The sequence below is a fragment of the Lipophrys pholis genome, assembly GCF_963383615.2.
Source record: "Lipophrys pholis genome assembly, chromosome: 13".
In the NCBI taxonomy this organism is placed as follows: domain Eukaryota; kingdom Metazoa; phylum Chordata; class Actinopteri; order Blenniiformes; family Blenniidae; genus Lipophrys; species Lipophrys pholis.
This window is the reverse complement of record NC_137632.1, coordinates 20,167,020-20,190,382: the sequence shown is the minus strand read 5'-3', so window position 1 is coordinate 20,190,382 and position 23,363 is coordinate 20,167,020. Positions and strand designations below refer to the sequence as shown.

The 23,363-nt window shown below is 41.3% G+C and overlaps 1 protein-coding gene across 3 annotated transcripts in view; it reads left to right on the top strand.

Annotated features, from left to right (window-relative positions):
• The window catches only part of ptpn4a (protein tyrosine phosphatase non-receptor type 4a), a 76,163-nt gene that overhangs the window by 16,822 nt on the left and 35,978 nt on the right, over window positions 1-23,363 (top strand). For all 3 annotated transcript variants that reach the window (XM_080478856.1, XM_080478857.1, XM_080478858.1), the window contains exon 2: window positions 12,516-12,670. In XM_080478856.1, coding sequence (XP_080334982.1) covers window positions 12,533-12,670 — 138 coding nt within the window. In that variant the 5' untranslated portion in view covers window positions 12,516-12,532. The remainder of the gene's footprint in view (window positions 1-12,515; window positions 12,671-23,363) is intronic.

Sequence of the window (23,363 nt, the reverse complement as noted above, 5' to 3'; positions counted from 1 at the left end):
ACTCAAAACACAACAAAAGTTTTCCCTTTTCACAGGAAAACGTTTTGTAAACAGGGCCTTATAAGTTAGATTTAATACTGACCGTAGTGCTAATTATGCATGTTAACTAAGATAGATAAGAGGATACCTTAACAAGAAAAATACGATTTAGTGCAAAGTCGACTTGGAAATACAAAAAGCAACAACAAAATCTCTCGTCATTATATTTATATTTTAAAAACGATTTCTTTACAGTTAATGTCATCCCATTACTTACCACCTAAAAACCCTCCCTGTGGATTTCCCTCATGTCACGCAATCCTAATGTACATATCAGCATACATTTGTGAGGCCTGTATGAGAGAGAGAGCAACCTGGAGGACTTTACAACCTAATGAGGAGAGGCAGATTAAATGGCTCCTTATTGATCCCACTCGCTGTTAAACACTCTTGTGGTGCTTAAAGAATGAGAATCACCAATTCCTTGTTGCGGCATTGGAGTAATATCATACAGATTTGTATGAAGAAATGGATATATATCTGCATACAGGCAACCACAGCTGTACTTTTCACTCAAGATTCATACAAACTGCTGGAAGTTTATTTAGTTGCTTAGTAAAGTTGCTTCACTGTTTTATTGTGTTTTTTTAGTTTCAATCAATTGAAAGTGTTGCCCCTTCATGTTTTAAAGTTGTAGTTGTCACCTTGATGGATGCACATTACCCAAATCTTCACTCATCTCTTCTAACTCTGTTTGTAGAACAGAGGTGATAATCGTACCACTACTACAATATTGAATGAATACATAAATCACAAGTACATGTTAACCTACTCAATGTTATTTTTCCTATTGAACTGCTTTTAAATGCATTGTTCATGTATTGTACTTGTATGAAATATTAGATTAGATTAGCCTTTATTATATACATTCAAAATACATTTCACAGACAAAAAACTATATAGTATATAATAATGACACAATAGTAAACAAATATGCACGTAAAACAGGGCTTTACCTTGTTAAAAGAATGACATTGTTAACTACAAAATGATTTAAATTGTTGTGGTACTTGGTGACAACAAGTAAGCAAAGTAGATATCCTTCGGTGAATTGTACAAATATATTTTTAAAAGTAGAATCACCCCCAAAATACAGCTTGAATTCAGTACAGTAATTTGTCAGAGCCTGCCATGATATTTAGTTTATTCACCTGATAGCCAAACCAAGGGGATCTACATTTCATGTGAAAAGACCGATTCACTCTTGATCTAAGTTTTAATTAAATACTGTAAAAATGTCCATATTTCCTTTCGTTTTCAGAATTATGTAACTGTTGCATTAGTGTGAGATCATTAGTACATGTATTGTGATAGCCCAGAGCCACTGAAAAATAGGACAAACAATGGGAATTGCTTCAAAAATTGTGTGTGTGTGTGTTTGGGGGAATTTCACTTCATCCGCTCAGATCCCAGTGGGTGAACAGCCACGCCGTGAAGGGCTGCGCCGCCGCTACAGCCTCACCTCTCAGCAGGAAGCCGTGCGCTCGCTCCCGAACACCTGGCCTCCCTGCTGGCGGGGCAGGAATGTGCAGGGCTGGGGTGGATGCGGGTGGAAATCTGCAGCGTGTTCAGAACTCGACCCCTGGTAACATTTAAAGGTGCCAGCGTCAGCAGGAAAGGAGAGAAAAGAAAAAAAAACCAGGGGAATGTGCTGCTTTAATCAGACCTGCATCTCTGTTTCTCTGTGGGTGCGTGGTGGCGATGTGCATTACCGTACAGAGGAAGGCCTCTTGTTGTATATATGAGGTAGCATTGTCCCACCAATCTCTTATTTCTCATATCAGTAGTCCGTTATATTTCCTGTCAGTTTTCCCCTCTTCAGTGGTTCGTTGAGAGCATCAGTAACGGCCTCAGTTAGCATGAGTAATCAAAGAAATACCTCACGATCCGGAAAAGAATCAGCAATATTATCCGAGCGGTCTCCTGTGAGAGGCAATACAAGTGCTGGATTAGTGTACAAAGACGATTACAGGTTTCCTCCCAGTGTGATACACAGTGTGGTCATTTATTGACCCAGATTTGTGGTTATTTTCTGTTTATTTTCCTGGGAATTTCTTTGTAGAATAACTTGCCTGTTAAACACAATAGTAATGGATTACCACGGACTTCCGTCCCTGGTTGGCTGAAAGCCCGTCGGCACAGTAGCTTGTGTGTAAATATGACACATCAAGTCAAAGTTTACATGCCTGAGGAGAACTAGAGGTGTGTGTTGACTGTTCAGTTTGTTGTACTGTAGTTTTGATGCTGTGGTTGTAAACATTCACTGGATTTTAAGCAGATGTTTTAGGTCGAAATGAGTGATCCGTGACTGGAACTAAATCTCAAAGCAAACTTTAGAATTAAAAGAAAATGTGTACTCATGTTTACGTGTTTGACATATAAACAGCAGGAAATAGACTTGTAAACACAACAAGTTTGTGGAACGGGAGGGACTACAATGTGGTTCAGAGTATTCCACCTGAAGTAGTACTCGCTTTGAAACGCTACAGGTTGGATATTGAGAGAAAAGGCTGTCATACATGTCAGGCTGAACCCGCCACCTTCCTGTGTCTGATTCACTGAAACATTGCAAACTGTTAGAAAAACACTGAGCAGTTTTCCAGGGATGGTTTCAGTTCTAAACAGTGTTGTATTAAAGATTTATTTAACTTTTGCATAAGTAGGGGAATCACACTGTCCATCCATAGTCGCACGATTACCCAAGCTATAGCCCCAACTCAAAGCTAAGCTAACAAGCACGTCTTTATACTTGTGGAAGATTACCCTTTATTCCTTGAGGAATCCCATACATACAAACATAGAACATGGAATGTCAAGAAACGCAGAATTTCCAAATCCAAAATTACTGGATTTTATCAGTACAACATTGGCACTTTTTTTTCCTTTTTTCTTTTGCTCCCCATCGGCATCTTTATTGTTCACAACATTAGCGTGATAGAAATCACCTTTACCCAGTAACATTGTGGTATTTCAACCAATTATTGTCCCATTTACATGACAGTTTCAAAATAAAATACATAGTTTTTGCATTTTCACAGCATTTCAGAGAAGTTGTACGTGTAATAATTTCATTCTGCCTCTGCGCCAAGCAACATGATTTCAACTTTATCCACTTTTATTACATGCGGCTCACTGGACTATTCTGAAACCCCAAATTGTCTAAAAGCTGCGATCATGTTCTTGCTTGTCGGCAGCACTACCGTGAGCCCACCAATGCTCAGGTTTTCCTCATTCTTACAGTCTTTTTTAGTGACATTTCTCACTCTGTCTTTTGGAAAAGGCGTCAGGTGAATTTGACACGGTGCCGCTCCTGCTCTTTTATAGTCATGCTCACAGTTACCTATGCTAATACCAATCAGCTGCATGCCTTCCACGGTCACGAGGGATTCGTCGTTCAGCCGGCAGAGTGCAAGCAGATTTTGGTAGATAAAATGATAAATGCATCTGGAGTTCATTTCGCTTATGAAGAGAATATTGCAACATAAGGGCAAATGTTTTAAACAATCAGCTGAGAATATTGTACTTTCAAACGACACCCTGAGAGAATGCCATTCATTATTTTGCCCTGCTTTAAAAGGAAAGTGTTGCATATGAAAAAGATCAAGAAGCAAGGAAACATTACAGGAGGAAATTCGAAGAAGTAAAGTAGGCTGACAACAGATGGGGTCTTATACGGAGACATGTGGTAAATTGAATAATAAAGAAGCGAATGGGAGGTAGAAGGAAAGAAAATTAGAGGGATATGTTAATAAAAAGGGATCGTCAGACGACGGGACTGAAGATGCAGCGCTTATGTAGACTAGAAAGATCCAAAGAAGCCCCCCTGCGAGTCTCCATTATCTGTATGTTTGATTCAGCAGGATTCTCTGTGACAGGTGTTGGCTTTTATGAATGGCTCTGTGTGTGTTTGTGTGCATAAGTAAATGGCTGCTTCTTGGCACTGATAACTGTAATTTGCATAATGGACTCACAGGCCATACAGGCAGTTTAAAGCAGGAGGAGAGATGGATAAAAATCAAGGAAAAAGAAGAAGGAAGAAAATTTTGTGTCAACGAGCACCAAGGGATCTTGAATAGTGTTTCTCTTTTGTTATTAGAGTATAAGATATTGCATATTGCACTCTCACTCACTTTTTTCACTTGTCCTTGTCCACCATTTTTCTGAGGAGATTTTATATCTCTTAGGTTTCCACTTGTTGAACTCAAGTCGATTGCTGAATTGCACACCAGCGCTTGCAGGAATAGAGCTTTTTTGAATATGTTCTGTTGTGATGATTTCAACAAATGCGACCAAAGTCATCAGCTTATATTCAGTAAAACATTATAACACGGCGCGAATTAGTGATTAATGGTGGTTAATACTCGGTTTACATGACGTTTTCATGCAAAACTGGGAAAGCTTTGCTGTGTTTTTGGTTTCTGTTTACATGACAACATTTCTCAGAGCAACTGAAAATGCAACGGCTGCCGAGGTGGAACTTTATGAAAATTCGTCTGTGTGAAAATGGGGGGGAAACACAACTTTTTGAAAATGCTCCCACTCTGAGCCAAACTTTTCTGAAACGCTACTACTCCGCATATGCATCAGGGGCAAACTAATGAGTTCTTCTATACATGCGTGAGGAGACGGTACAATCCAAATGGATATCATTTTCAAAACGTTACCACGTAAAAGCGAAACATTTCTGAAAAGAAAACGCAAAAACCATGCGTTTTCACTTGTAACATTGTGTAAAGTGGACCTCACTCTCACATCATGCTCTGCCTGTGAACTTGAGTTTATTGTAGTTGTGAACATGTGTGTGAGATATTATCTCTCTCTGACCACTCAAGACTCTTTTGGAATTGAAGATGGATGGGCGGGCGATATAAAGATGATTTTGAGTTATGTTGTGATTTGGCGGCGGCTCGGCGGGGTTGTGGTTAGTGCTCAGGTTCTCTGATTGGATTGGATGTTGTTTGCTCTCCCAGTTTGTCTGTAGGATTCCATCTCATACTTTCTTCTACAGTTCCAGCAGAACTAATGCAAAACCCAACTGGAATGTGGTCGGTGAATTAGATGTTAGATTTTAGATGAAGCAGTGAAGACCAAGGATGGATGGATGTATGAGATTGGTAATTATTTGAGTCCAGGTTGTTTCAAAGCAGCATGGACTCAAATTTGTTACGAGCGAGAAAGCAAATGATGCCTAGAGTTTATAACTTACTTACGGGATCTTCACACCAGCTATTGCTGAGTCCAAAGTGTTCAAATGCAGATAGGTCTTCTGTCTATAAATGTAAAGAAACTCTTATTTTTGAAGTGAGGATGAAAGTTTGTCACGTTCAGGAAACCGACACGTTTGATGAAAAAACTTGATCGTAGATTCAAACTGATGTTACAATTCCATAAAAACATACCAGAATTGACTTGTGATAGTGCCTCAGCCTCATTTCTTCTGTAACTGTGTAAAATAAAATAAAGAACGCTACACATTTACTCCCAATTAGGAATTTGTGGCATCAAACCATTCGTCACGTTCTTCTTCCCACTCTTCAAAGGAAGCTCACGGTGACCATGAAACTTGCAGAAAACTGCCAAGAAGCCCCCCTGCTGTTTGTCCTTTATGAGGGGCTCATTCTGAAATAATTCTTACTGATTAAATACTTATGACAACATGATTATGTAAACTGTGTTCAGTCTTGGTGAACTTTCTCCGGAATGCTCCATTTTAGTGCGTCTGTTATTCTAAATTCAGTTACTGTATCATTTTTGTTTTGTTTAGTTTCTTTTACTCTTGCTATTACCTGTTCTTCATTATCATCTGTGTTGAACTAACAAATATCGCACACTGTAGGTAACCCAGAACGGATTGTGTGGTGTGAATGTGTGTGTGTGTGTGTGTTTTTTTTTTTTGTTTTTTTTTTAAATCAATGCAGTCGGTCGGCTGAGTCAGGACTTTCATTCATGCGCATGTGGAGGCTTATTCCATAAGGGTTCAGTAAAGTTCACGTGGAGGTTTGCAGACGTTTGCAACTGTGCACAGCTGAATTATGATGAATTTGAAACCACAGCGGGGAAAAAACTGGACTGGACAGTTGCCTCTGATAATAATAAATTACAATTAGTGCTGTTGACTTGTTTCTCCAAAGCTGTGGACTGACAGCATGATTTATACTCGTCCTCAAACTGTATGTGCACAACAGCACGCCCGGCCACTATACCATTCACACAACAGCTGTTGTGACCAGTTGTTTGTTGGTGATTGATTTCAACTGTGATAATGTTGATTTGCATGTACGACCAAAGGAAATGGAGTGCAGGGTTACCCAGGTGAGGAGGGAAGGTGGTCGTCCAGATGTTAAACTTGAATCCATGTTTTCACTGCTTGTTATTCATGTAAGAGAATATTGCCCATGTAAATCCTGGGAATGTATTTGCGTCCTTATGTTTGTCACCAAAGCGGCAGATTTTCTGAACAGCGAAGGGTTCCCTCGCCCTATGACTTTACCATCAGCCCTCGCCACATATGGCCAACCCCTAAATGAGGTCAGAGGTCATTCCCTGCCTGCATTCCTGAAGCTGCTGCTGCAGCCCCCCCCAACGGGCACATCTTGAATGTTTTGTTTGAATCCGTCAGTCTCATGCGCACACACAGAAGGATGCGCTCATGCAACAGGACGCTGCTGCCCCACGTATAATCAAAAGCCTCACGGTGGGGGTCTGCTGAGGGGTGAAGGAGTGAAACCGTACGCAGTGGCAGCAGGTACAACAAATATGGAGGGACTTTGTGGCGGGGGACAACAGAAAGAAAAAAAAACATTTTTAAGTACATGGCATAATTATGAACATCCGGTGAGGTCACATGTGCAGACCTCCACTCTGTGCGTCATGCATGTTCCATTTCTGGTTGCATGCTAATTTCTGTTTGTGTATGGCCTACTTTATGCACTATCAAACACTGAAGCGGTTATGTATGATCCCTGTGGGATTCTGCACTGTTAGCCTCTTATTGCAATTGTTCACAGCAACATAAAGCGACAGAAAACCCATACATAGCTCGACTTAGAGCTTCTTTGAAGAATTTGGGGGTATAAATAGGAATGTATGGGGCAAATAAAGTTCAACCCACATTCGAACTGGAAAGGATGTGCAACTTTTGCTTTGAAGACTTCAGTTTTCTTATAATAAATAAGAACTATGAGGGGAATCAGAGTTTAGGAGGCAGTTCGACTTGGGTTCATTGTGCGTGCTCTGTGATGCACCAGCCAGATTTCGGTGTTGGCTGATGTCTTTGCCTGGTAATGTGTCAAAGTAGGTGTGTTCGAATGAAAGGCGTGGACTCCTGTGTACAGACAGGAAGGCTGCAGGAACGTCTGTGTTTGCAATAAGCTTGCAGGAGCCAGAAGAGCCCACCAGTGAGGGAAGCTGGAGGGTCAAGGGCCCTCTATAAACACACACATACATGCACAAACGCAGCCCTGCCTGTTTGTAAGCTCTGCTGACTGCAGGAAGCAATAATGGTAGCGTGCTTCCGGAGTTCCGGAGGCTTCTCTCGGGGGAGCGTGGCTGTCCTGTCCAGCTCAGCAGAGCAAAAATGAAAAGAACACAGCAGAGCAGAAAATTGTAGAACATTGAGGACAGAATAGGGAAGAAAAGGAAATGAAACAACACAACAGGACAGTGAGGACTTCACTAGAAAAAGACAAAATGACACAGATCTCAACAATAAGTGTGTGTGTGTGTGTGTGTGTGTGTGTGTGTGATCCACTGAAATGCTGTCATTCTTTGTGGAAGACAGGCTCATTAGGTTGTCATATAATGAAGGAATGTCACACTTTGCTATTGTAATGAATACTGCCCTGATTTGATGTCTTTATGCCAAAGATTAATTTGTAGTTTTTAAAGCAGCTACACAAATGTGGTTGAAATCAATAATTGTTCTAGTTATTTGTTGTCTCCTCTCACATGAGTAGTAAATAGTTAAACGTCCTTTCCCTTTCTAGAAAGCACAAGAAGCATTAGTCGGTTCGAGTTTATTTCACGTCCATGTTAACTGCCATGCACCCACCCGCCACTAGTCAGAGCTTTAGCGCTTGTAGACGGTGCTTCACTTCCCCTGCCACAGAGCATGAGTAAACAGCACTGTGGGGTTGTATCAGTCGCGATTTTGCTGCTGCTGGTGTCATAGCGAGCCACGCTCAGGCTAGTTTGAGATAGTTTAATACCTCGCTCGGTCTAAGACAACGCTACTCATCCCATCAACGATGTAAAAAGATTTACTCTGACTTCAGTTTGAAGGTAAAGGCTTCAGGAAGTAAATGAATATGTTGAGGGCTGAACACAGGATGCAGGTACAAGACCTGCTGACTTCCAGAGAGCTGCACTGAGCAATGTGCAAGGAAGGACCTTGTGCTTCAGCTGCATATTAATTACAATATGGTTTTTCAAATAATGTAATCGAGGCATGAAAATGTGTTGAGATTTAGAACATACTTTGATATTTTTAAGACACAGTAAAATATCATTGCACTTGGCATAGCCAGACAGTTTTTGTTGTTTTTTTCCCCAAGGACTCTGCTATAGCCAAGTCAGCCACATCAGTGCATACATGTTGCTTAGTGTCTCACCGTGAGTCTTTTGTTGACTTTTAAATATAGTGAATGTTCCAATTAAACTATATAAATCAAAGCCTTTTTTCCTAATCGCATCACTTATCCCCATTGTTCAATATTTTTCTGTGAAGCCAGAAAACAGATGTTGGAGGTGTGCTAACACACACACTTGGTTCAACTTCCTGTCAACTGAATTTTTCTCTGGGAAGAATGCCTCATGATAGATTACAACACTGTAGCCTCGTTGTTTTTTCCTCTGATCCAGGCAACTCTTTTTCTTTGTTTAGGTCATTTAAAACATGTTGCTTCAGAAAGTTTGTTGATTTACAATATTAACAGCCAAATACAGGTAGATTTATGTATCAGAGGCCGATCTTAGCATTCAGACAAACATGAATTTTGCTTTTTGTGTTTTTTCTTCAATCAGATTTTTAAAAAAATAAGCTGTGTTTAGCCTTGCATATAGTATTGCAACATCGTGTGCATCGTGTGCTCTTTGCCAGACGAACCAACACACAGTTGTAGTGGATCCAGCGCTGAGCTCTGTGGTCTTTTAATAACCTTCAACTGGATGGCAGATAAAATGTTAGGACAGGAGAGGAGCATGGAAGCAATGCAGCCTGTGGAGAGGAGTCTGTGTGTCAGAGCTCATCGTCAATGTATTTCTCTCCTCCTCCTCCTCCTCCTCCTCCTCCTCCTCCTCAGTGCGAGCCAGTCAGAGTAGACCGCCGCTCCATCCATTCTTTCTTTCTTTCTTTCTGCATGGCTTCATCTCTGCATCCGTTCCCGCTCATCTCCCTGCTCCGTTTCCCGAGCTGACATTGTGGTGACGGGCATCAGTGCGCACGCCCGCTTGCGTCCCTGTGCATGTGCACTCGGTTGTGTCGGCTGCTCCGTTGGCAGTCGAAATGTATCGATCACACCGGGGACTTCTACTGTACCACCGGCTCCCCATCTCACATATTTCAGGCTCAGGAATCCTGTAGATCACAACATACCTATCAGATGAATACTAATGAATCTCATCAATTGTACAAAACATTAAAAACTATCATTAAACTGCATTTATTATACTTTAGTTATGATATCAATTATGTAAACAGTGCCTTGTGTAATTTGATGTAGAATATTAATCTTGTAAAATTTCTGGAAATGAAATGATAAACTACAAACTATGAAATGTTCAGGCCCCAGACTATTGATTACACGGGGTGTCCACACTTATTCAGGGTGAAATATTTCAAAATGACCAGGGCATTATGACAATGAATGAATGAATGAGTGAATAAATACCCCAGTCGACTGTCCAGCTTTGACACAGAAACAACTAGATTCATTGAATATTTATTGGTTAGTTAGCTGCTTTTGTTCAGTAGACTTTAACTATATTCTGTTTCATACATGACATCATCATGCAAACTCCAGAAACGAAAGACTATTCACTTTTGGACAATTCATGAGCTGGAAACACTAGGGAGGAATGCATCTACAAGGACTATGGATTTCTTATCTTTAACATCGGTTATAACGGGCATCCACCACTGACCGGTCAACTGCTGCCATGGAAACAGTAGATTAATAGTAAGTCAGAAACACTTACTTGTTGCTTACATGTGACACAACAAAGCTAGTTCTGCAACAATTTAGTGACATAAGAATTGCCTTCTATTAATATTGTCAGCAACTCTTTTAGTGATTTTTGACTGTGAGTGTGTGCTCGAGAGGACCGATCTATCGGATCCGAGACACTTTTTTTCCCCCTTCAAATGTCCTTCAATCTACCTGCTTTACCAATCTTCCTTTACAATCTACCAGTGAATCATAATTAGTGTATTTTGCACTTCTGATTTGGTGCTCTATTAGAAGTCTAGCTGAGATGTTGAAGTGGCATCATCTGATTGGACAAGTGGTGTTTCTGAGCTGATGCCAATAGGTCAAATGTTTCCCCACTGTGTGTGTGTGTATGGGAAATTTCTCTCATTGTGTTCATACTATGAAGATCAATCACCTATTTTAAATATGTAACTCCACAGATGAGGTCTGGCAGTGAGAGGTTGGCTGAGTTTCTGGTTCTTGTGGCCTCAGCCACAGGTTTGCATGCACGCCATCTGTCCGCCCTCATGCAGGTTTGTGCTGATGTGTAGTGACAGGCAGCTCAGACGCACAAAGAGGCCTTCCCCATATACGATACACAAACACAAATGTGCTCACACGGAGCCATCGGTACGATTATGTCCTCTCTCGGCGACGGGGGCCGCGACCCTCGTGAGGTTATTATGTCTCCTGTCACGGCGAATCACCTAGGAATTAAAAAGCAGTGCGAGTGGACAGGAAGGGCAGAGAACCCAGTGTGATGGCATATGATGTCCAGCAAAATATGAGAGCGAAAAGTCTGCTGCTGCTGAAAGAGCCGAGCTGCGATTGGAGAGGGGAGAAAAGCAGTGAGCTGTGCTCTCAGTAATGAGCGGTTTTGATAGGCTCCTAATGGAGGCCTTTTGATTGAGTTATTGTTATTTATTCTCCCTGATGAGCACACGGGGCATCCTCAGCCACTGTGTGCACCACCACCATTTACCAACCAATCAACTGATTATTTTCTAAGTAGACGTAGGTCGCAATGTGCCGGGTCATTAGTAAAATTCCCTAAAGAATACAATAAACACTGCTTTGTTTCAGAGCAGGCAGCTAGGAGAACACCATGGCCTGATTGTTGCTGATTCTTGCCTGACTTGAGTTTTTCACTCCTGAATTGAACAAATATGACGGCTGCCACATACCCCTTTAGTGGTGAGCAATCTTGGCTCACATTAAGAAGACGCTGGTTCAATCTCTTTTTTTGTGGGGTCTGCATGTTCTCCCACTGCATGAGTGGATTATCAGTCTGCTCTGTTCACACCAACAATCAACAAACGTGCCTGTTAAGAGACATTAAGCCAGGTAATGTGTTAGCCAGAGAAAAGGCTGCATCGGTTCAACTCCTCCTTTCCCTGGAGCCTGAAGGTTTGCTTAAACGAGTATAGAGAATAAATGCATGAATGAATTGAAAAATGGAGGATTTCTATGGTTGCACAATTGATTGAAAATGTGTCATCATTGTGATAAAAATAGGTTTCCATTCACTTTGCATTCTTTCTGTGCACGTCACTGTTTGGCCAATCAGATGGAGGCCTACTGCCCTAGTTTGTGTCATCAATGGATCATATTGCAATTCATTATTTCAAGATTCATCATACCTGGTGGCAACAAGCCAGAGGTCAGAAGCATGAGATCAACAAAAGAAAAGCAAACACCTCATAGTTATGTTTGGTTCCAAAGACGTCCAAGAAGAGAAATACCACGGGTAACTGGAAGTGCGAATCGCTAAGCACAGATTCTGAGGTGTTTATCAACAAGTCGTATCACGTTTGCAATACTCTGCTTGTGTATCAAATGTTTAAGTGATTGTGCAGCCCTACTTGCAGTCATTGTGAAGACTTTGCGGAAAGCTTTTTTTTTTTTTTTCTTATTTAATTTCATCTTTTCAACACTTCTGCTTGTTTTCATGTGGTACTGCTTTGTGATCCTGGAGGGAAATCTGCCTCTTGCCTTCTCATTGACATTCTTTTCTCATGAAGCATCTACTTACCACTGCTTCACCATGCTTGTATTGACTTGCACTGCACTGTGTCTGCCTCCACTAAGGCGTTTTACAAAATATGCTCCGCGTCAGACTGTATTTTGGCCGATGTTGCTGTTTATAGACATGCTCAACCTTTTACAAGTGTTTTTAGTTTTCTTTCTTGCTATCCAGATTACAGTAACTGTCCCACTCTATCTAGCCATTAGGTTCCTGTCTATATGTTCTGACTGTGTCACTGATGATTGTTCTCTCTATGGTTGCAGACCCTGGTAGGAGCGTGATGAGCGCGCGCTTCCGCTTGCCTGCTGGCAGATCCTACAATGTCCGGGCGACGGAGCTGGAGCGAGACAGGCAGCACACACAGGTTGTGTGCAACGTACTGCTGCTGGACAACACGGTCCAGGCATTCAAAGTCAGCGTGAGTACCAATCCCGTCACTCCGGGCGGTTTTCTGTGAATTCTGGCGACCTCTACCTCATCATTATGCCATTCAGTTTTTCTTCTGTACTTCCGTGATGCAGCCAACTAGGGATTCACCGATAACACTCTTTCAAAGGATGAGTACAAGTGCTAACTCTAGCTATGTGCGATACCGAGTACCAATACGAGTGCTTACTAGATGCCATAAAGTCCAATTTATACTCCATACGCATCTGATACGTGAAGGCTATGCACAGCCTCTGCATCGACACTACATGCACCTCCAACACTGCACCATGCAACTGTAGACTGTAGACCAAGGGACCGAGATTGCTGTCTGCTGCATACACACACTCTCCAGCTCGCTGTTAATGAGTGTGTCAGTCACACTTTAATCGTGTTTAAAATGTAGCTTCGCTGGTGTGTGAGCCCCGAAAGTCTTTAGCATGTAACATGGCTCGGAGTTGCGTGCTGAAGAGTTTAACTAATGAGCAACATTGGGCTAACCTTGCTGGTCCAAATGTACCTGGTGATTAAGTTGCTGGTGTTGATCTTTCAGCTCCTCTTGATATTTTGGAAGGAACATAGTTTACAGTCTGTCTTACGTTTGTCATTCTCATTAATATTAAAGAATCTCCAATTCGCCGACATCGCTCGTGCTCCCTTGTGCACCTGTTGGCGATGTTGCCGTCGCATGACGTCACATAATATCCGCCGAGTTGTATCGGGAATCTTTTTACGAGAACTCCAAGCAGCATTGGACTTGATACTGGTATCAGTTTTTAGTGCATCCCTACATGAAACAATCTTATTCCCTAACAAAACCCAGAGGCATTAAACTGAAATGTTGCACCCTGACGAACTCTTCTACTCCTCCTTCTTCATCTCCCATTACTGTAAATGTCCCCTCGAGCCCACCTCAGATTAAATCGGTAGTTGGCGAGGAGAAAAAACCTCTCTCTTGGCACACAATTTAAAAGGCTACCCACGTTTTTTTGTATGGTTACATCCTGATGTCACCTAAAGGTTAACATTTTCTTTTTCTCACACTGACTTCAGTTTGCCGCAACGAGCTTTAATAGTTTTTTTTTGCAATTAATCAGTCAGCCTCTGTCCCGCGTTACAAGCGCTCCCACTTGCTCTTCAAACCAGGTGACGAGTTGACTTGTGACTGATGCTCCAGTTGCCTGTCACATGTCGGTGTTCCTCTTTCTCTTCCACTCTGCATTTGATCACAGCTGTGACGGTGTGAGCAGGGAAATTCCCTCTGAGTCACAAAACACAATTCCTCTAATAACATCTTTTGCAGATAAATCACATCCTGTTACTGTGTGTGTGTGTGTGTGTGTGTGTGTGTGTGTGTGTGTGTGTGTGTGTGTGTGTGTGTGTGTGTGTGTGTGTGTGTGTGTGTGTGTGTGTGTGTGTGTGTGTGTGTGTGTGTGTGTGTGTGTGTGTGTGTGTGTGTGTGTGTGTGTGTGTGTGTGTGTGTGTGTGTGTGTGTGTGTGTGTGTGTGTGTGTGTGTGTGTGTGTTTTATGTCTGAGCCTTTCAGCAGGATCAGATTATTCTTTTATTCTACCAAAGGATGCAGGTCGGTGATGATGCACAGGAATCGAGCAGAATAGTTTTGTTTCTTTCACTTCCTGATACGGTTTGCTCGTCTCTTCATCCTGTGGTTTCTCCCTAGAAATCTTATTATATTTCCTGTTGAAGTGACTCAGTTGCAATATTGCATTTTTTAAACAGAAATGATGATTCATTTTTAGTTCTGATTTAAAAAAAGAAAAGTGACCATCAGAATTTCAAAATAAATGACCAAACTAAATCTCTTAACAAATCTTTGCACCTCTATGTGATTCAAACAAATCCACAAAAAATACATACAATGCTAAAACTGAAATATTGTTTTCAAGATAATTTGAATAATTTCATAAAATTTTGCTATGTAATATAGTTGGGTTATCACAACTAGTAAAGTTATTTCTCTATAGTAGCACAACTGAGCTTCATGGACTAGATGAGTCTTTTTTAAAAGAAATATGAGTTGGAGGTCCAGGAATTATGGGTAAGCGACACATTTGGTTTGTCATACGTGTTACATAATATCGTTAATGGTCTGTGTAATCTATGGGTACTCTAGCATCACTGAATAAACACAGATCAGGAGAACATCTTCAAAATAATTGCCTGCGATCACTTACTTATATTTTTAAATTTCGGCACAAGCACAGGTTAAACCTCAACATTACTTTAACTTCTCATGTAGCATTGAGGTTAAATGGAAAAAGCACATTTATACACCGACCGGAGCACTTTGTCCCTGAATGTTGTGGTTATTAGATGACATTGCGGACAGCGGTGGGGGGAGAGGGGCGGCGATAATGTCATCTTTTTACACAGATGATTGTCTTTGCCATTCACACCTCACAGTGTACATCCTAGTAGGGCAAAAAAAAAAAAAGAAAGCATGTTCCCTGGGGAAACACTATTTGAGGAGTACTGACATAGAGTTGGTATGGTGACGCAGGATGCAGAACTGAACATCAGATATCAACAATGTCTATAATATTGCAGCACTGAAAGCTCACCACCATGCAGCTAGAAGAATAGTTAAGAAACCCATATATTGAGGATCAGTTTGTGAAGACATGCTGGATGAGAGACTTTTACAAAGCTTTGCCAGTATCGTAATACTGCTGCAGATAGGGTGTCTTCAGAGTTTGTTTTTTAACTTTTACTTGTTTGGCCCTTTAAGCAACAACCTTGTGTCGGTTTATGTCCCCCGAACTAAAATTAGTTTACAACTCCTGATGTAGACATGACAGTAGATGCTTCGCCATCTCACGGTCACTTCAATACATGCCTCTCCTTGCATATCAGACCCCCCTCAAACCCAGCTTCCCTCTCTTGCTTCCAGCTCAATGAATGACCGTGCCAGTCTCTCTGTCAGTGTCATTGATCGGACCCCTGCAGCAGCAGTAACTTCCTGGAAAGACGGTCCATCCTGAGAGCAACAATACTCCTATTGATCCGCTCTCTGGCCGACTGGCCACGCCTCTTCTGGAGAGTGAAAATCCAGAAGCAGTCACTTACTGCCATGGGAACCAGTGGGTTTCTGGTGTGTGTGTGTGTTTGTGCATTCCTGTGTGTGAGGGCTTGCCTCGATGATCTCACAGATGGGAAGTAGCCGTCCTAAATGATACACTATAACGCAGAATCAGTTGCAGCTTGAAATAATGATGGATGACAAGACACACACACACACACACACACACACACACACACACACACACACACACACACACACACACACACACACACACACACACACACACACACACACACCACTTCTCGTGCAATACAAAAGCAAGGTCATATGAACTATATATTCAGAGTGACAATTACAAGAGTAACTATAGTAACCACCACACAACACATAAACCTTCAACTGTGTGTGTGTGTCGAAGGAGCTACTAGGTAATCAAGCAGTTTTTAATAATGACAAACGAAAGGACAAATAATCCAGCAAAACAGCAGCGTAATGAATGAATATAGCTCACGATTTATTCAAGAACTGGTCTTTTTTTTCCCTTGGATATCTTCAGAAATGTTTATATGGGAAGAAGCTACAAATTATTGGAAAAAAACAGATTTGTATTTTTCTACTCTGCTGGTAAAAACAAATTTGTGTTCATGGTGCTCGAGTGATCCTCGAACACAAGGTCTGACAATATTGGTCCGGTGGTGCATCTCAGACGTGGCCTCTGGGTAGAAGCAATTTGGCGATTCGTATCACTTGCAAACTGTTTTATGACCTTTGAGTGGGAGTGCATCCTCCTACACTTTGAAAACCAGTGCCACGGTACAAATCAGATGCACAACCTTCATCATAAAACATAAAACTTAGGTGCTATAAAAAGACGGATAACTACAAGTTTTTGGTAGAAAAAAAACTTTTGAATCAACGTGAAAAATCCAGGGTAAATTTACACCCGGCATAAAATGGGTTCTATAGTGTTTGAATGCACCAAATAGGAGATTGGAAGATGGATTCGTCACAGTTTTGAGTAGATTGATCGTACCATGTCTTCAGATTGGCAAGATGATGTGTGGCTGTGCATCTTCACTTTTCTCATGATTCCAATACGATCATGATTGTGTTGCAGCCTCAGTTTTTTCAAAATTTTTTATATATATATCTGCTGATGGCTAACTTTTCCTAGTCATGAATACAAACGGTCAGAGTCACAGACAGATATAAGCAAACACGCACAGTTGTGTTACTGTCCTCCTATTTGTTTATATGTTTTTTTGCATATGGCTTAGTGATGTGGTGATTAAGACTGGAATCGTATCTTATTGTGGGAACAAAGATAGAAACTGCCCCTCGTGTTTATCTGGGTTTAGATTATGTCTATTTTTCATACAATATCTAAATATCCCACAATCTGTAAAAATCCAATCTAACCAGGCAATTAATCCAACACCATGGATGCTCTCAATTCCATAGCCCAATTTGAAAAAAGGATCTAAAACTGCAAAAAAAAAAAAAAAAAAAAAAAATCACAGCTTTCATGTGTGAGTTTGAATGAAGGACAGTCTGAAAAGATTCATTCTCGAGTTTTGCCGTCAAGGCTGCTGTGCAGAGACCATCGGTTTTCACATTCCCATCAAAGCAAATGACTTGAACGTCTGCAGCTGATGGAAGTGTTGGTTCCTGCAGCCAACAATGGAGCTTTATTGTTCTTTTGACATTTTGCGATCAGAGTCGCCTATATTTGATAGCAGGCAGTGAAGAAGACTTTGTGGCTCTTCGAGCTCATGTGCCATCTGTGAGTGAAGCATCCGAAATATAGACTCCAGCTGCTCTGTGCAGGAACGAGGGAGGTGTGAGAGTGTCGCAGTGTGTGTAGGCGAAGTATACTATACGATCTGTGTGTCTGTTCCAGTAAACATATGGGGCTGTTCTTCATACACCGAATCTAAAAAGAGGGTGTCAATTTCAACTGATGCTAATGACCGTCTTTTAATGACATCTTACAGTTATTATTTTTTTATATTTCAGAGGCCAAATGATTGAATTGCTGCAACTGGTCTCGTAGTCAAATCTAAATCTCTGAGCACCTTTCATGTTGCGCATCAAGTTATTAGTTTTCTGTTAAATGGAAATTACTTGAATTCAGAGTAAAAAGATTTTATATCACTTTTGAAGTACACCTCAATGCTGAGGAAGACACTACCCCAGAAGACAACGTTCAATTAAAATACATTTTCAACCCTACAAAAGGCAGACAACCATACAATTGTGCATTCATCAGAATAAAACACTGCTATACTTCTTCCAGCAGACGTAGTGCTAGACAAAGTAACCCATAGAGCAGGCTACATCTACAGCGGTGCACCTCTCATCGGCTTGCTTTGTCCTGTTGTGAGGACTCAGAAGGAGGTCGCAGTCCTGCTAGCCTGGAGGAAGTGGCCACACCAGCCTCTCATGATGTGCCTGGTGGTCCTGTATTGTTCCAAAGGATTTCTTGTGATGGTTAGCTTATTGCCCTATGATTGTATGCTTTCATAATTTACTCAAAGATATTTGTTTTGCTCCCTCAGGTTGATTGTGAACACAAATGAAGCTCCACCGATGGCTACTGCGACAACTGGAATTAAATTGGATGTGCAATTGTCCCTTGAGCTGCCATCTTGTTTCACAGTACAGCCAGTTACTAAAACCAGATTGTAGCCGTCTATTTCTAAAGACAAGGTTTTGTAGCACCGGACCACAAGAAGCAGCTTGCATGGCAATTATTGCAGTTAGTGGATGAAAATGACTCATGCAAAGTGTGTATATACTATTAAATAGCAAAATGTGCTATACGTTGTATGTAAAGTGTAGATGCAGGTTTGCAGGACTGGTTAAACACTGTCACACCTGCTGTAGGTCACAATTTTAGTTGATATTGATGTTCCATTGTCGACTTTTCAATAAAAACTGATTATGAAGGACAAGGTAAGACCCCACCACCAGGTCTACCACTAATGTGACTTTGGAGCTCTCTACATGTCATCAATGCATGTGTTAAAGCCTAAAGCCACACTGACCTTATTTTTTTTTTCTTTTGCTTAGTGCCTAACTAGAAAGCTACATGAGCATGTTATTCAACAGCATTAGTTTGGAGACAAGCCCAGATTTGGCTTTGTGCTAGTTCTTAACTGACAGATGTTCATGTGCCAAATCAACCTGTGAGTTCTCATACTGAAGATGTTTTTTCTACAAATGAGAATCGCAGCACTCACACAGGTGTGTTGGATATGTAGAGAGAGATAGAGACGGATGTATTTGTCAGTGACTCCTCCTATATGTAGTTCTTTTCCTGTCCGGACAAGCTGCCTCACACATTCCTGAATATCTCTTTCTCACACACACACACACACACACACACACATGCTTAGCTGTGTTTCCTGTGTGGAAGTGGCCGTATGAAGATGTCACGTTTTTGTGTTAAGCTGCCATAATAGTCATTGGGATCTCCTCTTTGAGTGGCGCTTTAACTTTTGAGCTTCATCCGGTATTCTAGATGTTGGCAGGGTCTCAGTGCAGAAGATAAGCCCTCCGGGTGAAGAACTTATCACAGCATCTCCCTTCCTTTTCTCTCCCAGCCGATCTCTTTTGGTCTCTATCACCATGTCTCCTTCCTCTCTCTCATGCACACAGACACTGTTTCAGCGCGGGGTGCAAGTGGATTGCACAAAGAGCGTTTGTCTGGCTCAGTCGCATCGTCAATCACTCCTTTTCTCTTCTTCTGTTCTCGCTCCCTTTTTCCTTCAGTGTGTCTCTATGACTCCCTGTCTTCTTTTTCTGTGTTTACTATTAGCAAATTTCCCACTCAGTTTAAGTTGTTCTCCTCTCTCTGCTCATTGTAGCTTCTTCCCCGGCTATCTCACGAGCTATCCACAATATGAAGCTGTGTGTTATTGAAAAGTACGGAGGAAAGTTGTGTGAGTGTGTGTTTGTGTTCCTGGCTCACTTTTAACAATGTATGGCTGTTTGCTCTTGCAGTGGCACGATTGCACATTTGGCTCGCAGACTTTTAGAATACCAGAAGGGGCTAGCACCAACACACACATGCACACTCAGACTGGCTGTGGGTTTCCTGGGAGCAGAGTGTGAAAGTGCACAGAGGGCTCCTACATCCATCTGAAAGGCTGCTTCATACAAAAGAGAAGCAGTGGACACAGAGACTCGCTGAGTTCCTCAGAAGATGTCGTGCACTTGGGGGTGGTGGTGGGGGGGTGGGGGGGGGGGGGGGCACGGCACAGAGGCTTGCATGTTTTGTTTTCTTCCCACTTCCTCAATTTTTTTCGGTGCCGCCGCAGTCAGTCAGTTGACATCATCAGACATGGGAGATAATTTGGCAAACCACCTGCACGTAAACACAGCAGCCAGCGTGAATCATTTTCTAACTGGCGGTTTTACAGCGTTTCTGGAGGTTAGGAGTCCCAGACATGTCGTGTTGTAATGAAAAGGTCAGCTTTTATTTTTCTACAATTCAGCGCATCGTGATGCCATTCATGGGATTTTTACTAACATGCCTCTAAACATTACATTGACTCATATTTGTTCTCCTGCTGCCTTACCCCAGACTCAAACAAATATTGTGGCTAGACAATGGTGTGCTCGCCAGTATAAGGCCCGTCTCAGGTTTCGCGTCTAAACATTTTAGAAACAATGTCGGTTTACACAGCAATGGCAGAAATGCTCAAAACGATGTAGTTGGGCCCCTAGTGAGTGCTGTTGTTTGTCTTTGTAATGAACCACACAAATTAGCACAGAGAACAAACATTATAAAGATTAACAATGGTGAGTACACAGATGCATATTGATAAATGACCAAGTTGGATTGCTATTATGACGACTCTCAAACTATAAAACTACCGAGTCCCAGGAGAATATGGACTGGGAGTCATGACACTGTGAAGGCCGCCATTGTTGATATTGTCCATCAACTCACACATGAGCAGAAGAACTAGTTACGACAACCATGGGAGCTGTTTTCAAAAAGTTGTTTTTTCAGTTGCTCTGAGATCCGTTGTCGTGTAGACAGACACCCAAAACGCAACAACAATTTTCAGTTTTCACTTGAAAACGTTGTTGCATGAACCGGTCCTGAAAGTACAACACTGCATGCATATGAACACATATCTGTCGACCTTTGCTGATCCAACGCTTACTGTGTTTAATTCATATGAAAATATAGTTGAATTATCTTCAATTTTAATGTCAACTCTTGAATGACCAAAGTGTAAGCATGAGATACAGTGATGGTGGTTGAGCAGGTTGGTGGGGTTTGGGTTCATAGTGCATTTGCACGTTACTGGATTGCCCCCTCGTCCACCTATAGGATTGCCAATACCCTATACGAACAGGGTAAGGGCTTAATCAGGGTAAAATTCTGTGTAATTTTTACAAAGCTGCCATGCTACACTTTCCACCAGCAGCGTCTCAGGAGTAGAGCGGTTGTTTTACTGTCATATTTGGTCAGTTTCCTTTGAAGTGACATATGTTCTGTTGTCAGCACGAGCATCTTTTGGTCATCAACCACATTTGGTGTAAAATAGTCGCTAATAAATCTGCGATTGAATGGCCAATTGATACAACCCCAGTCCGCATCATTTCAGACTCCTTACTGTCTAGATGTTGGTGTCTCAACATCTAGTTGCCTATCAGCTATTCTATAGATCATTTCAAGCTGTAGCTTAATGCTTACTACTTTAAATACATTTATTTATTTGTCTTCTTTAGTTTGTCTTGCTGTCTATTGGTTAAATTGCATTAGTTATTATAAACAGAAAGGAATGTTAGATTCCAGCTCTTCCGTCTCGGTTTACTTGTTACTGTTTTTAAACCTTTAATCTTCATGAAGAGACTGCTGAGCTGTAAGGAAGTGAGCCAGCTGGGAGCGAAGCAGCGCAGAGGGCACATCAGAGTTGACTCACACTTAACCAGGCTTGGACAGCATTAGACCGCACGCACGCACGCACACACACATACACGCACACACACACACACTGCCAGTCATCCTAGAGGGATGCCATGTCAACATGTCAACTGTCAACTATAGTTCCATTTGTTTCCACACACACTCGCAGGCACTGTGCTGTAAAACTGTGTCACCAGGGCAAAGGCGAGAGTTGAGCACTAACGTGTGTGTGTGTGTTCATCAGTCTTCTCTCCCCTGGGAGCACTGATGGAGACACACACTCTCACTCTCCCTCCCTCACTCAAAGTTGTGGCAGAATCAGGTGTGAATTTCTGCTTCACTTGTGGTCCCACAGTTTATCCTCTCACCCTTCCTACTCTCTCAGGAAACCATGCAATATGAATGATGCATTTAAATAAGTCATTGTTCACTTTTTAAAGCCTTTTATCTTGCTCTGTGCGGCACTCTGTTGGCTCTATCATGAAGATAAAGGTCTCTTTTCTCTACATTACATACCTTTGTTGCTTTAACTGTCACTGAATCAAATGCAAAAACAAAACAACCTGTTTTTGAACTTAAAATCTCATCGTCGTCTTCTCTTCATTTCTGTGGATTATCAGTTTTGCTTTTGTGCAGAAGTTCTTTCATAGAATGTGTTCAGATAACCACATTAAATGTAACTTTTTTTCACTAAATATAACGGGTTCTTATATTCTTGTGGCTAAACTGCTGCTTCCTCAAAATGTCTAGCTGGTCATTATGGTGGCTTTCTCCAGTGTTTCAAGATTGTATTTGTCAGCGAATTAAACTCTTTGTTCCATATGGTGCAATTCGATGATCTCAATTTGCAATTGGTAGAGCTTGTGTTCATTGTGTACTATTTGCTGGCATTTTCAAATATTGCATGTACCCCAAAATGCGATACATTTTAATATCACTTTAATCATACAAAAGCATTAAATGGATGAACATACTTTATGATACAGAACTGGATGCAACGTTGGTGTGTATGCCCCCTTTAAGATTAAATTAAACATTTGTGTTTATGGCCCTTTAAAACCAGATCAGAAATTGATTTGTATTTCCCTTCAAAACTAGATTCAACAATTGTGTATGTTGCTTTAAGAATGGAGGCACCCTTGGCATGTGAATGTCTCTTAAAAAAACAGATTTTACATTGCTGTGTATGTCTCTTTAAATCCGGATTGTTGTTGTGTCTGTTCCTTTAAGACTGTACTTAAGACATTAACACTGTGTGTCACCTTTAAACTAGATGTAGAATTGGTATGTGAGAATGGAGGCAACATTGGTGTGTATGTTTCTTTAGGGATATATGTCACATTGTCATGTGTGTCTCTTCAAAACTGGATGTTGAATTGGTGCGTTTGTCCCCTTGAAAGTAGTTTTACTACTACGTACATCTCTTTCAGACTAAACACTATTTCCATGCATGTCCCTTTAAGAAGATATGATTCACTAAACACTGGATTTGTTTGTGTTACATTAACAACTTCATGTATTGTCAAGTTTACTACCTGAAAATGTATTTTTAAAAAAAAAAAGGAATTTCCACTAATATATCACTAACATTTGTATTCCTCATTTAAAATTTCTCAGGATGCTGACGAAGAGGTTACTATATAGAGCATGATGGGTGAATACTTCCTTTTAGTAACCTATAAAAGGAACTTGATAACCTGAATCATACAGTCAATTA